This window comes from Rissa tridactyla, chromosome 3 (assembly GCF_028500815.1).
Source record: "Rissa tridactyla isolate bRisTri1 chromosome 3, bRisTri1.patW.cur.20221130, whole genome shotgun sequence".
Taxonomy (NCBI): domain Eukaryota; kingdom Metazoa; phylum Chordata; class Aves; order Charadriiformes; family Laridae; genus Rissa; species Rissa tridactyla.
The window spans coordinates 41,283,713-41,296,603 of record NC_071468.1 but is presented as its reverse complement, the minus strand read 5'-3'; the positions used below and the strand labels follow the sequence as shown (position 1 = coordinate 41,296,603).

The 12,891-nt window shown below is 36.3% G+C and overlaps 1 protein-coding gene across 5 annotated transcripts in view; it reads right to left on the bottom strand.

Moving 5' to 3' along the window:
* The window catches only part of CEP170 (centrosomal protein 170), a 105,588-nt gene that overhangs the window by 74,047 nt on the left and 18,650 nt on the right, over positions 1-12,891 (bottom strand). For all 5 annotated transcript variants that reach the window (XM_054194951.1, XM_054194953.1, XM_054194954.1 and 2 more), the window contains exons 2-3: positions 7,644-7,789; positions 1,933-2,022 (exon numbers count right to left, since the gene is read on the bottom strand). In XM_054194951.1, coding sequence (XP_054050926.1) covers positions 1,933-2,022; positions 7,644-7,748 — 195 coding nt within the window. In that variant the 5' untranslated portion in view covers positions 7,749-7,789. The remainder of the gene's footprint in view (positions 1-1,932; positions 2,023-7,643; positions 7,790-12,891) is intronic.

The window sequence follows — 12,891 nt, the reverse complement described above, 5'->3', positions numbered from 1 at the left end:
CCTGTAAACTAAGAAAAGTACATATCTATTCTCCAAAGAAATGGGACTAACAGGAGGCCAAAATAAACGTTTGCTCTTGATGAAGCAAGCAAAATAAGAATTGGTAGAAGCTGATGAGGCACTAAACGAGGGGCTTGGCTGCTTGGGATGTGATGTTCTCAGTGGAAATAGTAGCTAGACTAGAAGAATTAGTCTAGCTAATAGTTCACCACATGGTACAGAGGCATTGCACATATTGTTCTGCTACACAATGTGGTTTAATTATGATGTTACAAATTATGCATTTCTTCTTTTTACCTGAAAGCAGGTAGCTAGAGGTATGTAAGAAAAGCACAGTTGGAAAGAAATTGTAAGGGAAGCACTGAGAAGACAAAGAGCAAGGACTGAACTCCTAAGACTTAATATTCCCTGTCCCAAAACTGGGAAGAAAGAGTTCCTTTGATGCCTCTGGGTAAACAGCTATTGAGCAACTGACGCCTCAAACTTCAGAATAAATCAGATCAAGCGAAGCAAATACATGAAAGCTCTTTATTGGAGGCAAAGAAAGGAGGCGAATGAAGGCTTTTTAACATATATTTTTTCTAAATCCAAGTTTTGTGACAAGGCAAGGAAAATCTGAAGATATGACTATTGACTAAAGGAATAACAGGAAATAAAAATCAAGTGGCTCAGCCAAAAATTACTATGTGCTGAATTAATTTTTTGGTCACAGCCTTGAAACAGCGCACTGACTTTCAAAATGCAGAGGTATATTAAATATTTAAGGAGCAACATTCTCATACGTCTACAACTGTGCAAAGGAAATAATCCTTCAGGTTATACTGTTTTCATATGGACTTGAGACTCTGAGTCTTTGGAAGGCTGAGTTAGTTACCCTAAAATTACAGAAAACCTAATAGAGACAAACTAACAGGGTTTTTATTTTGAAATGCACTTCAAGATCAAAAACCTAAATCAACGCTTACAGGCAGAACCTTGACATGTCTCCTTCAGCTTCTATTTTTTTAAACCTTTGACAATGCTTATTTGAATTGAAATTTAGAAAGCTATTGGTAGTGAGTAGCTATCACAGATGAACTCACAAGTTTACTCAGTACATATTCATGACACGGCCAAACATTTAAAAGTTATATAAAATAACAACCATAACTAGTGAGTATAAACAGTTCATAAAGAAATATCTAAAGGGCTACAAAAATATGACAAAGTTACTAAGTTTTTAATAATCTGTTCTACTATTCAAAACATTTATAAAAGGTGAAGCTTACCTAGAATATTGTATACGCAATCCCTAGAAAAGCCTTAAATGTAAAATGACATATATAACTTTATGTTTTCCCTATATTGGTTTGTGATAACTTGACACTGACACATTAATTGTAGACCTTTTGACACTGAAAGGATACTGAAAAACTAAATGCAAATACACAATAAGCTAAACAGGTTTACATGCAACATGGTTATTGCATATTTATTTATTTTTCCACATATGAAGTACAGTTTAACATTCTTTTCTGTATGAAAAAGGAGAAAAAAGGAAGAGCATATGAAATAAAAGTCGATTTCTTAACCAGACATATTAGAGACCGAAATGCCTTTTTTTTTTTTTTTACAATAGAATCAAGATTTTCTTTTTTTTTCCTTATATTTCTGAAATACGGAAGAGTAACACATCCCTTTTTATTCTTTTGAGGTTTTTCCTATCGCCAAGACCCTCCTTTTAATGGAATTTACTGCAGACCTTTAAAGAATCTGCAGCAGAAAACTCCCGCAAAAGCTATATTTGCCTTTCAAATGTTCCCCATTTTCAAACTTGCATTAAAAAAGGTACTAATGTACACTTGATAGGTCATATTCTCCTTGCTCAAAAAGACCCACCAAACAATCACAGAAAAGACTATGGGGGGCTATCCATTTCTGATGGTAACTTACCCCATTCAAGCTGCCCAAATCCTTGACCAAGTGTTCATCCGTAGAGGCATCATAGTTCAGTACAGCATGTTGCTTGTCCACACTTCGTGACTAAAATATATATATATAACAAGAAAAAAAGGTATTTAAAAAACATATCGAGATAGCATTTATCACTATTTCTCAGAGTAGCACAATTATTTTCTTTCTACATAGCATATTTCTTCAACTGATATTAAAAAATTAGTCCCACACATGAAAAAAACTCAATCTCTAACCATACCCAACTCTGGCCCTGGGTGCCCACAGCAGAACCCTAAAATTAACTCAGAAGAATTATTTTCTTACTGTTTCCCCATTGTGATTATAAATCAGATCCACGCATATCTTATTCAAAAATATTATTTTTCTGGTTCATCATAGTATCATAGAATGGTTTGGATTGGAAGGGACCTTAAAGATCATCTAGTTCCAACCCCCCTGCCATGGGCAGGGACACCTCCCACTAGACCAGGCTGCTCAAAGCCTCATCCAGCCTGGCCTTGAACACCTCCAGGGAAGTAGTATCCACAACTTCTCTGGGCAACCTGTTCCAGTGTCTCACAACCCTCATAGTGAAAAATTTCTTCCTGATATCTAATCTAAATCCACGCTCTTCCAGTTTAAAACCATTACGCCTCATCCTATCACTACATGCCCTTGTAAAAAGTCCCTCTCCATCTTTCCTGTAGGCTCCCTTCAGACACTGGAAGGCTGCAATAAGGTCTCCCTGGAGCCTCTTCTTTTCCACACTGAAAAACCCCAACTCTCTCAGCCTCTCTTCATCAGAGAGGTGGTCCAGCCCTCTGATCATCTTTGTGGCCCTCCTCTGGACCTGTTCCAACAGGTCGACATCCTTCTTGTACTGAGGACTCCAGAGCTGGACGCAGTACTCCAGGTGGGGTCTCACCAGAGCGGAGTAGAGGGGGAGAATCACTTCCCTTGACCTGCTGGCCACACTTCTTTTGATGCAGCCCAGGATACGGTTGGCCTTCTGGGCTGCAAGCTGGACCAACATCACTGATGTTTAATCTAACATCATCAATTTCACCTTTATTTCTCTCTCCTTAACTACATGCATCTTTCAAAACATGAATATGATTCTACGGTATTACTGTTCTTTCTGAACCATAACGTTTCCTGTCATGCATCAGTAAATCTTCCACTGTGTTGCCCTGGATACTTACCATAGTAAACAAGCATTCAAATTGTTTCTCCTTGATCTCAATTTCCTGAACAAATTAGCTACGGATTCTTCACTTAATGCCTGAGTGGCTCCTGAATTACTACTCCCATCAGTTCTGACTCGTTTTCTTTGATCAGTCCTTCCTTAAGCACTTAGGCATTTATTTAATTAATTCTTTATTTTCCATCCAAATGTCCACCCATAGATCAGAAACAATCCTTGCCACTATTTTCTCTGAGAATACCACCTCCCTAACAGCCAAGTCCCTCTTTTAGCACTTGCCCATGGCCAAGCATTTGTAGCCTGAGGTGCTGACTTCAAGCAAGGAAGCGGTGGGGCTGGATATACGCTTCCTGGAAGCATGCATGTGGTCAGCACTTTGACATCTAGAAGAGTTCACAACTGGATGCAGGACACAGCTCACCTTCCCCAACTGTGCACTCAGTCTGTTTTCTGGCAATTCTGCTAGTGCCCATGTCCTGACACGATTGCATAGCAGCAAATTTCTTCCAACGATATTCTTTCCAGTTTCAGGTTCTCATCTTCTGTCCTTGCTACTCAACTCATTGTTCAGGACTGTTCAGGACTCAACTCATATAGCACTGAGAATGGTAAATTTCTAACTAAGACTTCTGTGCTTATTTTTGTCCTGGCACCTGCAGTCTGACAGTTCCAGCAGTCCCAGGTTACCACAGCATTAGCCAGTTCAAGGCATCAGACCATGCAATCACGATTCCCAAGGAAATGCTTTCTCTTCTCAGAATCCCACATTTATCATCTTGTTTCTTCTTTATTTCTCGAGACTTGATAATATTATTTTCCTTCCTTCTTTTCAATTTACTTTCTTATTCTTCCTTTCCATGTCATCACTTGGCTACCTCACTTTCTCCTCAAAGAAGTGAGATCAGTCCTCTTCTGCTTATACTTACTATGTTATTTTTAGACTTATCATTTGAGCCAATTTTCTCTGCAGTCTTGAGGAGTATAGAAGGGGGACCAGGATGTAAAAGTGTAGGGGAGAATTAAGGAAGAGATAGAGGACTGAACAATGAGGTTCATGCCAATAAAAGCTGCACTAGCATATATCAGTTAAGTGTTCTTAACGGTAGATGAAGATATACTAGTATAGCTCATTTTCTATTAACATAATAAGCTTGTTTTCACTTGAAGAAAGATATCTCAGTAAAATAAAATCCACTGATGTGGGTGTTCTGCTGAGCCTACAACATCAAGCAGAGATTACACTTTTCCACACTCAAGTGATGCAGTAATGCAAGAATTATCCTGTCTTCACCTAGGTTATGGGAAAAATTTCTCAACTCCTTTCAATTATGTTATTCAAATAGAAATTGTATCGGTCATCAATAGTTTTATTACCTTTATGTGCTACTTCCTATTAAAAATAAGGCAAAATGGAAACGACCCCAAGGATCCTTAAAGTTTCATGATATTCTGTCACATCTTCCAAAATGATAAGAATGATTTCGGAAGTCTGTGACTTTTAGAGAAATACCTGAAATTTTGCAGAACATTATCGTTCTCCTCAGGCTCAGATTACTAGCATATAATCAGACACATTTTTTTTCATCGCAGACAATCTTTACAGGTGAAAGATCGTGCAAATCTTTCAAACGCCACTTTTCTGCTGGTTTCTTATTGCAGCTCTCCATTCAAATTTAAGTACTATCAAAATTACTTTTTATAAGACTGTGGTGCCTTGGCTGGCAGCTAAGCACCACACAGCTGGTCACTCGCTCCCCTCTGTCCCAGTAGGATGGAGAGGAAAACAGGAAGAGCAAAAGTAAGAAAACTCATGTGTTGAGTTAAAGATATTTTAAGTAGCAAAGGAAAGAGGAAGAAGAAAGAAGAAATAAAACAACTGATGCAAAGGCGATCACTCACCACCTCCCATAAGCAGACCAATGCCTAGCCAGTCTTTGAGCAGTGGCTCCCTTCCCCAAAGTCCCCTCTCTCAGATTTATGGCTCAGCATGACATTGTATTGCACAGAATATCCCTTTGGCCAGCTTGGGTCAGCTGTTCTCATTGTGTTCCCTCTCAACTTCTTGGGCACCCTCAACATAGACACGTGTGTATAGGAGTAGGAGGTGCAAAGCAAGAAAGAATGCCTTGAAACTGTGCACACACTGTTCATAACAGCCAAAATATTGGTGTGTTTTAGTCACAAATCCAAAACATAGTACCATAAGGGCTTCTATAAAGAAAATTAACACCATCCCAGCCAGACCCAGTACAGAGATTTATACATGACTGCAAAAATAATAAAGACCACAGAATAATTTTGCTAAAAGGTATACGAATATAAAGAGGCAAACTCCATCCTCAGTTAAAATAAATTTGCAACTAGCATTATTTCAGACAAAGACTCTTCAGTCCAATTCAGACTACTAACAAAACGTTCAGAATACAGAAAATAAGAGTATTCTTCTTTGGAAATAATTTTTATATTATGAATAATGTACAATTTTACACTTTGGGGATGATTCCCCTATCAAGACTCAAAAACTTTTCAAAGTTTTCTAAACATAATGGTGAAAAGAGAGGAAAATGTGACATTTATCCACAAGCAGGGTGATGCACTGGAGTGGCTAGCTAAATACAAAGACTGCAAACTATGTTTGAGCATATTTACAAAATAACCCAGTGAAAGCAAATCTGTATTCCCAGACATGAACAAAACCTCTGTTAGAGCAACAGTGGTTAGGTACAGATCTGAGGTCTACTTCTATCAAGCATGCAACAGAGTTGAAATGTTTTTTAACAAGGCTTTTATAACATGTTTTCTGTCAAGAGATTATGAATAAAAGCATTACTTGCTACTTTCTTTATCATGCATTGTCCACATGCTTTGCAGGAAGAGAACAACCAAGTTGTCAGGAGTGGAAAGGAAGGGCCTATACAAAGAGCTATACATACAGAACAAGAACACATTATTAGCTTCTCCTTTGGTGAGTTCCTCCCCCTTCAGCAGTATGTGGTGTTACAGTCATGCTGGCATGTAGACCTAACATAACAGCAGGCTAAAGAGAATATTCTTGAAAATCATCAGGCCCCTGATTCTTTTTACTACCTGTGAGGTCAACACACAACAAATAACATTGGTAAGTGACTGGAACCTACTCACAATATTGATCAAAGAGGAAGCTACTTTTGAAGGTGATGATGAATGAAGTTTTGTAACACAAAATAATAAATGCCCGAATATTCAGCTGATCAGGACTGATCAGCCACAGACAGGAGATGGCATAGGGGAGAGAGAAGGAAGAAAAGGGTCCCTTATTCAGAGACAACAACCCATTACAACAAGCTAGTGGTAAAATAAAAGCATTTTTTGATTATGATCTTCTGGGCAAGAACGAATGGGGTGGGATTTTTTGGTTGCTTTTTTTGGTCCTTTTGTTTGGGTTTTTTTAATACTTCCCTCATAAATCACCAAGACATCATACTGTCTGTCTTTAAAGAGAAATTAAGATTATTTTCAACTACTTTCTAACACGACAAAGTATTTCCATCACCAATAAAACTTTTGTACGCCTTCTGAGGTTGAGAGCTAAATGCAGTTTACTAGAGATATTACATTCTGAGTAACAGACATAAAAATAGGTTTCTAGGCACTTCATTTGCAAGTGAGATTTGGCCTTTAATGGCTGCACACACACTCTTGGGAACAAAAAATCCAAAAGAAAATATTTTATTGAATGGTACAAAGGGTTGAGAACATTCGTTTTGAAGTTCAGTTCTCCTAAGAGTTCTACTGTAACCAAAGACAAGAATTCAAGAAGAAACTCCCCAAATATTACAATTAACCATTCAAAAATATACTAGAAAGAAGCAGCTCAGAAGACTACAGCTTCAATAAGACAAAGAGCATGAAATATGGCTACATAACAATAGTTAGACACCTCTAAGAGTTCCGCATAGCGATCATGAAAATCGAGGAAGTTACTGGAGTATCAAACTATTTTGACTAAGACTTGTATTTTTACAGTTCCACTGAAACCATTCTGTGACACTGAGTCATTTAACTTCCTTAGAGATAGAGAAATACTCTTCTGTACTAACTTCATTTGCCTTTGTACAACAAGATCAGGACATAGGGTAGAGTTACATCAAATCATGTGACTAAATTAGATTACAAGTTGCAGAAAAAATAAAGCTCTTCTCAAAAGCATCCAGTGCACTTAGCATTAACACATTTTATGGGAGCACACAGTCTACTTTACTGGTCATATGGCAAAATTTATTTCATCTTCTATTCTTGCATTCTGTATGTGATTCATATTAAGGAAATGTGATCCTCTGTACTTCGACAGTGACTATATGTTTGATGGCAATATATTTAAACTAACTTTTCCCATGAACACAAAAGATTAATGAAAACAATTGCTCCACCAACATCTGGGAAATTTAATTTTCAGAAGGAATATAAAACTGGTTTATTAAGTTCACAATTTGAGCAGTTGCACATATAAGGCTGATGCAATTACCTGTAACATCAGCTCACAGTCATCTCTTCCAACAAAAATCATTTCTCGTGGCAGCCTATGGCGGGTGCCTCCACTGCTCACCAAAAACCAGGATGTTAAGCTCATTTTCTGCTTAGCTGATAAATCCTTGGCAAAGCTACGTCATCCTGCAGCGAGAAAGAGAGAGAGACAGAGAAATTCATTTTAGTTATTTTTAGCTACAGTTCCTGCTCAGCAAACACTGTGAACAGAATACATAAAGCCTTTGAAAATACAGCATTCTCAATCGCATGTACTGAATCCAGCAATCACAGGAAGTGACAGGCTCCAGACTTACATAGTCTGAGGCTTTATGCAACTAGGCAAATTTAATCGGAGGTAAGCTTCAAAATGAACAAGCAGCTAGTTAATCCCAAAGTCATATGTCAAGTTGTCAGAAAGCTTTTAACATTTGACCACTTATTATCAAGATAATTGCTACCTTAATGTTTCACTATCACAACCAATAAACAACGTGGCAAATGTTCACAAAATACAGCAAGTGACTTGCATGTGTGTCATTACAATTTCCTGTGAAAAAGAAGTACCTCATTTAGCTTTAAGCTCAGGTCCTCTGTACAGCACCAAGTGAAAGCTTAAATTAAAGCAAGTTCTGCTTCTTATTTAACATTAGATTTTCTCAATAAAACTAATATTTCAGAAATGTAACAGTGTACATTTAGAATTATAAACAAAGCAGAGCAAAACTAACAATTTAAAACTTATAAATAAGTAATAAAAACAAAAGAAGTGTTCCTACAAAACTTTACCTTTATTTTCCAATAAACAAAATGACATACAACATACTTACACAGAAAAAAACCCACAGCTATTTAAAACATCGTAAAATACAAAAGAAAACAAAAACTTGGAAACTGGATAAAATCTTTTATGGAAAACTTCTTCACATATTATGGCCTACTTGACACCAGACAAAAACACGATAAAAAGCACTCTCCAAAGTAATTCAGTGGCTGATGCTTGGAAAAGCCTTTAAGAAGCATTTTAAGAATGCTTCTCTCTTTAAGAAAAAGCAAGCCAAAGCAATCATTTAATTCATTTGTTACCACTCCGTATTCACTAAAAGGGAAGCTAAAGAAAATAAAAAGCAATCAGTCTGCATTCCTCTCAGAACCAAACAGCTGGCATTTCTCTTCTCTTTTATTTATATGTCATGTAGTGAAATTATGCAAGGGTAACAAACGTACTGTAAGTAGACATAAGCCTGTAGCAGATTTGAGCATAATCTGCATAATAACAAGAATGCAGTGAGGTTCTCAAAACCAAGACGAACATGTAAGCACTAAGACGACAATGCCAGCACTGCCCCATTAGGCAAACTACAATCAAGGAGAGACACTGCAAACTATGAAAATTTATAAAGAGGACTGAGTTAAGTCAAAACTGCATCTGAAAATGACAAACCAGACATTTACAAAACAGTAAGTAGAAAGCATACCATGGCAGGTGCTAAAATGAACCAGCAGAACTGTCAACCCAGTTAAAAAAAAAAAAAAAAAAAAAAAAAGGCAATTCAAATGGAAGAAACTAGAAAGATTTAATGTGCTAAATATTTACTTAATAAAAAAGTAAATACACATTGCAATGAAGTGTTCTCTTTTACAGTGATACCTACAGTACCGTTATCTTTCCACAGCAGTATCACAACAAATACTTAAAATGAAAAGTTATATCCACTTAATGTTCTTCAACTCAATGGAAGAAGTGATACAGCATCTCTATTACACTTTATACTTCATTCATAGAAAATATGAACATTACAAATTACATCTACAATGTAATCTACAATAACTTGCTGAAATCAAAATTAAAGATCTCTTATTACCCAGTAAGTGTTTTAATAATTAAAACATTTTATTCAGCACCTTTGAAAGAAATTAACATTTGCATTTTTAATTTAACCTAGTTTAAAACTAGAAGATAATCTAGGTCAATCAAATGACATATTTCCATTCTTTTTAAGAAAGGAAAGGGAAGTATCAAAAACAGCCAGCCTAGGTACCAGCTTTTGACAAGTAAATTAAATGGATGTTTGACAGAAAGCATGCTGTTCAATATCAAAGCTCCTCATTCCGTTTATATTTTACAGCCTTTTAAATCTCCCATCTGCTTATCATAACAACATTTACACCATTTGGCCTTCCTGTTCTAATTGGAAATTCATATGAAAATCTCCAAGAAGATATAAACTATTTGAAAAAGTTCTTACTCAAATATTATATGCTTCAGTTTACATAGGAAGACTGTCAGTAAAGAAGAAAAACTATTTTTATTTATAAAACAGACAAGTAGGTCAACAACTCCTGAGCTAGAAAAAAATCCCAAACCTCACACAAATGAAAAGCCTGACAACAAACAGATTAATTTAATCTATCTGAAATAATTTTTTAAAATGTATTCCACAGAGCAATCATTACCACACAGCATGGCAGCACATTTGTAGTTAAAAGCCCATCACCACGTCTATCGAACTTAATAATGTTGTTCTTTTCAAACAGTACTGTCTCAAATGTGACGAAACATCAACCTAGATACATACTTTATTTTCAAGTATTCTTTAGAATAAACCAATGCCTTTGATCAAAGCCATGCTGAAATTCTGCATAGCAAAACTGGCTGAAAACAGAATACAGTGGCAACAGTTGCTTAATATCTGAACAAAAAAGTACATTAAAAATTTGATATGAAACTGCACACTTAGTTATATAGACAGTATATGGAGAATTATATTGCACCCCAAAAACTTCACAAAAGCTAACAATATTTTAATACACTGCTCTGTTAAGTACTCTGGCTGTAGTATTCTGAAAAACACAAGGATGAAAGATTGTTCACTGTCTAGGAGATACCAATTAAGTTACTACAGGACAGGTGCAAAATCATCAGAAGAAATGCTCTTTACAAAGTGTAAATTTAGGTCATGATAACTCTTGCAATGAAATTTTATGGATAATAAAAGGTTACACTGGGTTCAAAAAGCAATAAGTATTCATGGAAGAAAAAATTATCATGCCTATTAAATGCAATGACCCCACTTATAGCTCGGGTACTTAATGAGTCAGGCATTTTGAGAGGCTGGGAGCGTGCTCAAGTGAGGTTTCACTTGGTATCGTCCTAGTTAATACACTCTCTTCCTTACCGTGCCTTGGTTTATGGGGAACAGGATACTGGTCCAAATGGACCTATCTTACTCCAGTACAGACAACACTTTTTAGACGATGTATTTGCCAAGAATATGATGATTTCTTGCCTAAAAAGAATGAATTTTAAATGCTTCACTGAAACTGCCTAATATAGCAGTATTGTGTTGTAATCTTTAAATGAACTAGTAAGCATTTAATCATTTAGACTTGATTATTCAAAGCAATACTTCATTCTAGATACGTGGAAGTCAGTTGCTGAGACATCTATTGCAACTGCAAAATGTCTGCAGAAGAAACAGCATTTTATGGTGAAGGACTACGAATTTCAAAAGGCAGTAACCAGAGTGTAAGAATGAATACATGGGTGAGAAGTCATTTGAAACAGATGATGCAGCAACAGGGAAATTGGCTGCATCACCCCCTGGAAATATAATTCAGTCCTAAAAACTAAAGCCCTGCATTATGTAGCCAAAAGATGGGTGTAACCAATTTGAAATATGTCTAGAGAAACACTGCCAAGATTATATTTTTGATACAGTAATGTTATTGTAAGCAAAAATCCTTAATAATCTCATATTTGAGTAATCTACAGTCTACATTTTTGTATTTGCCTGTAAATGAAAACAGCCAACTGTTTTCTCCAACTATTAGCAAGTACTGAGACACCGATCCTACAGAGAAACAAAAAGCTATGTTTAAAATTTAAACTGAATGCTGACTTTTAAGCACTGCAGCCCTCCATATTCACTGAAAACAGTATAATTTTAATGATACACAATTATCGCATTACTGTACAACCAATTTTATTTAAGAATATTTTAAAATAACAAAAAAAACCCTGCATCAAGCTGAGACACAGCTTGATGATAATGTGCTGCCCATTATTTGCCCTTAAAAGTTCTCGTTTCCAGCTGCTAAAAAATTTGGTAAAATTATGTTTACCTTCTCATACAATTGCCTAGTACTGTTGGGGAAGATTCAGAAGAAATGACTCAAACATCTCCTAAACAAGGCTAGAGAAAAATATTCTATGTTATTGCCTTTAAAAAAAAAATAATATAAGTGATACCCCATATACAAAAACTGGTAATGTAAATGTGACAAGAAGCCTTAGTATCAGTTTGTACCTTTTACTATTACTCTTGTGCGTATCTATCCAAAAGCAGACAAACAATAGGCTTTTGAAAACTTCCCATGTGTATATTAATTCAACAAGTATACAGATAAATTCTCTCAACGCCATCTGTCTACACACAGCATGATCCACAATTTACTTTAACTACCTGTTTTTAATGTTATAGTGCTAGTAAGAACCAAAACCAGGGCACCTTTTCCCTGTACTCTCAATTCATCCACTGTTGCTGGTAGAGTACAAACGTGATGGTAGAAGACTCAGGAAAGAACACACCTGGGCAAGACACTTGAGCTGGAGCTAGGCAGCTGGAATGAGGAATCAAGAAAGGCAAACATCAGGCATAAGCCATGACAAGGGAGAAAACAGAATTAAGAGAGCACTAATGGACCCTGTAACGACTAGAGAAGACCTGAAGTTGAAGCTGATTCCCAAGTCACAAAGAAATGCTGTCAGTAAACAATGCCCACTGGAAAAGTGCCTACCATGACTGCTACATTGACTATTCAATGTAATTAAGGATACTGGTGCCAGCAGTACTATTTTTGACTGAAATGGAGAAATTTACGCTATAGAAAGAAAAGAGCAAAGTCAAGGTAATTACAGCCCTGAGAAGATTACTCTATCAATATAATTGATATTAAAATGTAATCTATAAAAATAATGGATTTAAGTCTATGAAGTTGTTAAGTGGAAAACACCATGATAATATTGTCTATTCTGCAAAACATTCTGAAGCTGGGCTGTATCACAAGCAGTGCTCCATGTGCAATCACAATTAACCTACTTATACAGATGCATTAGAAAAGAACCTTTAACTACATCACATAATATTTTAACCAGGACTCTACCTTATTCAGGTTAAAACAAAAGCTCGAGAGTCAGTTAATCAGTATTTTTCCCCCTCTCCTCATCAATTGATTAGCCTGTGCCT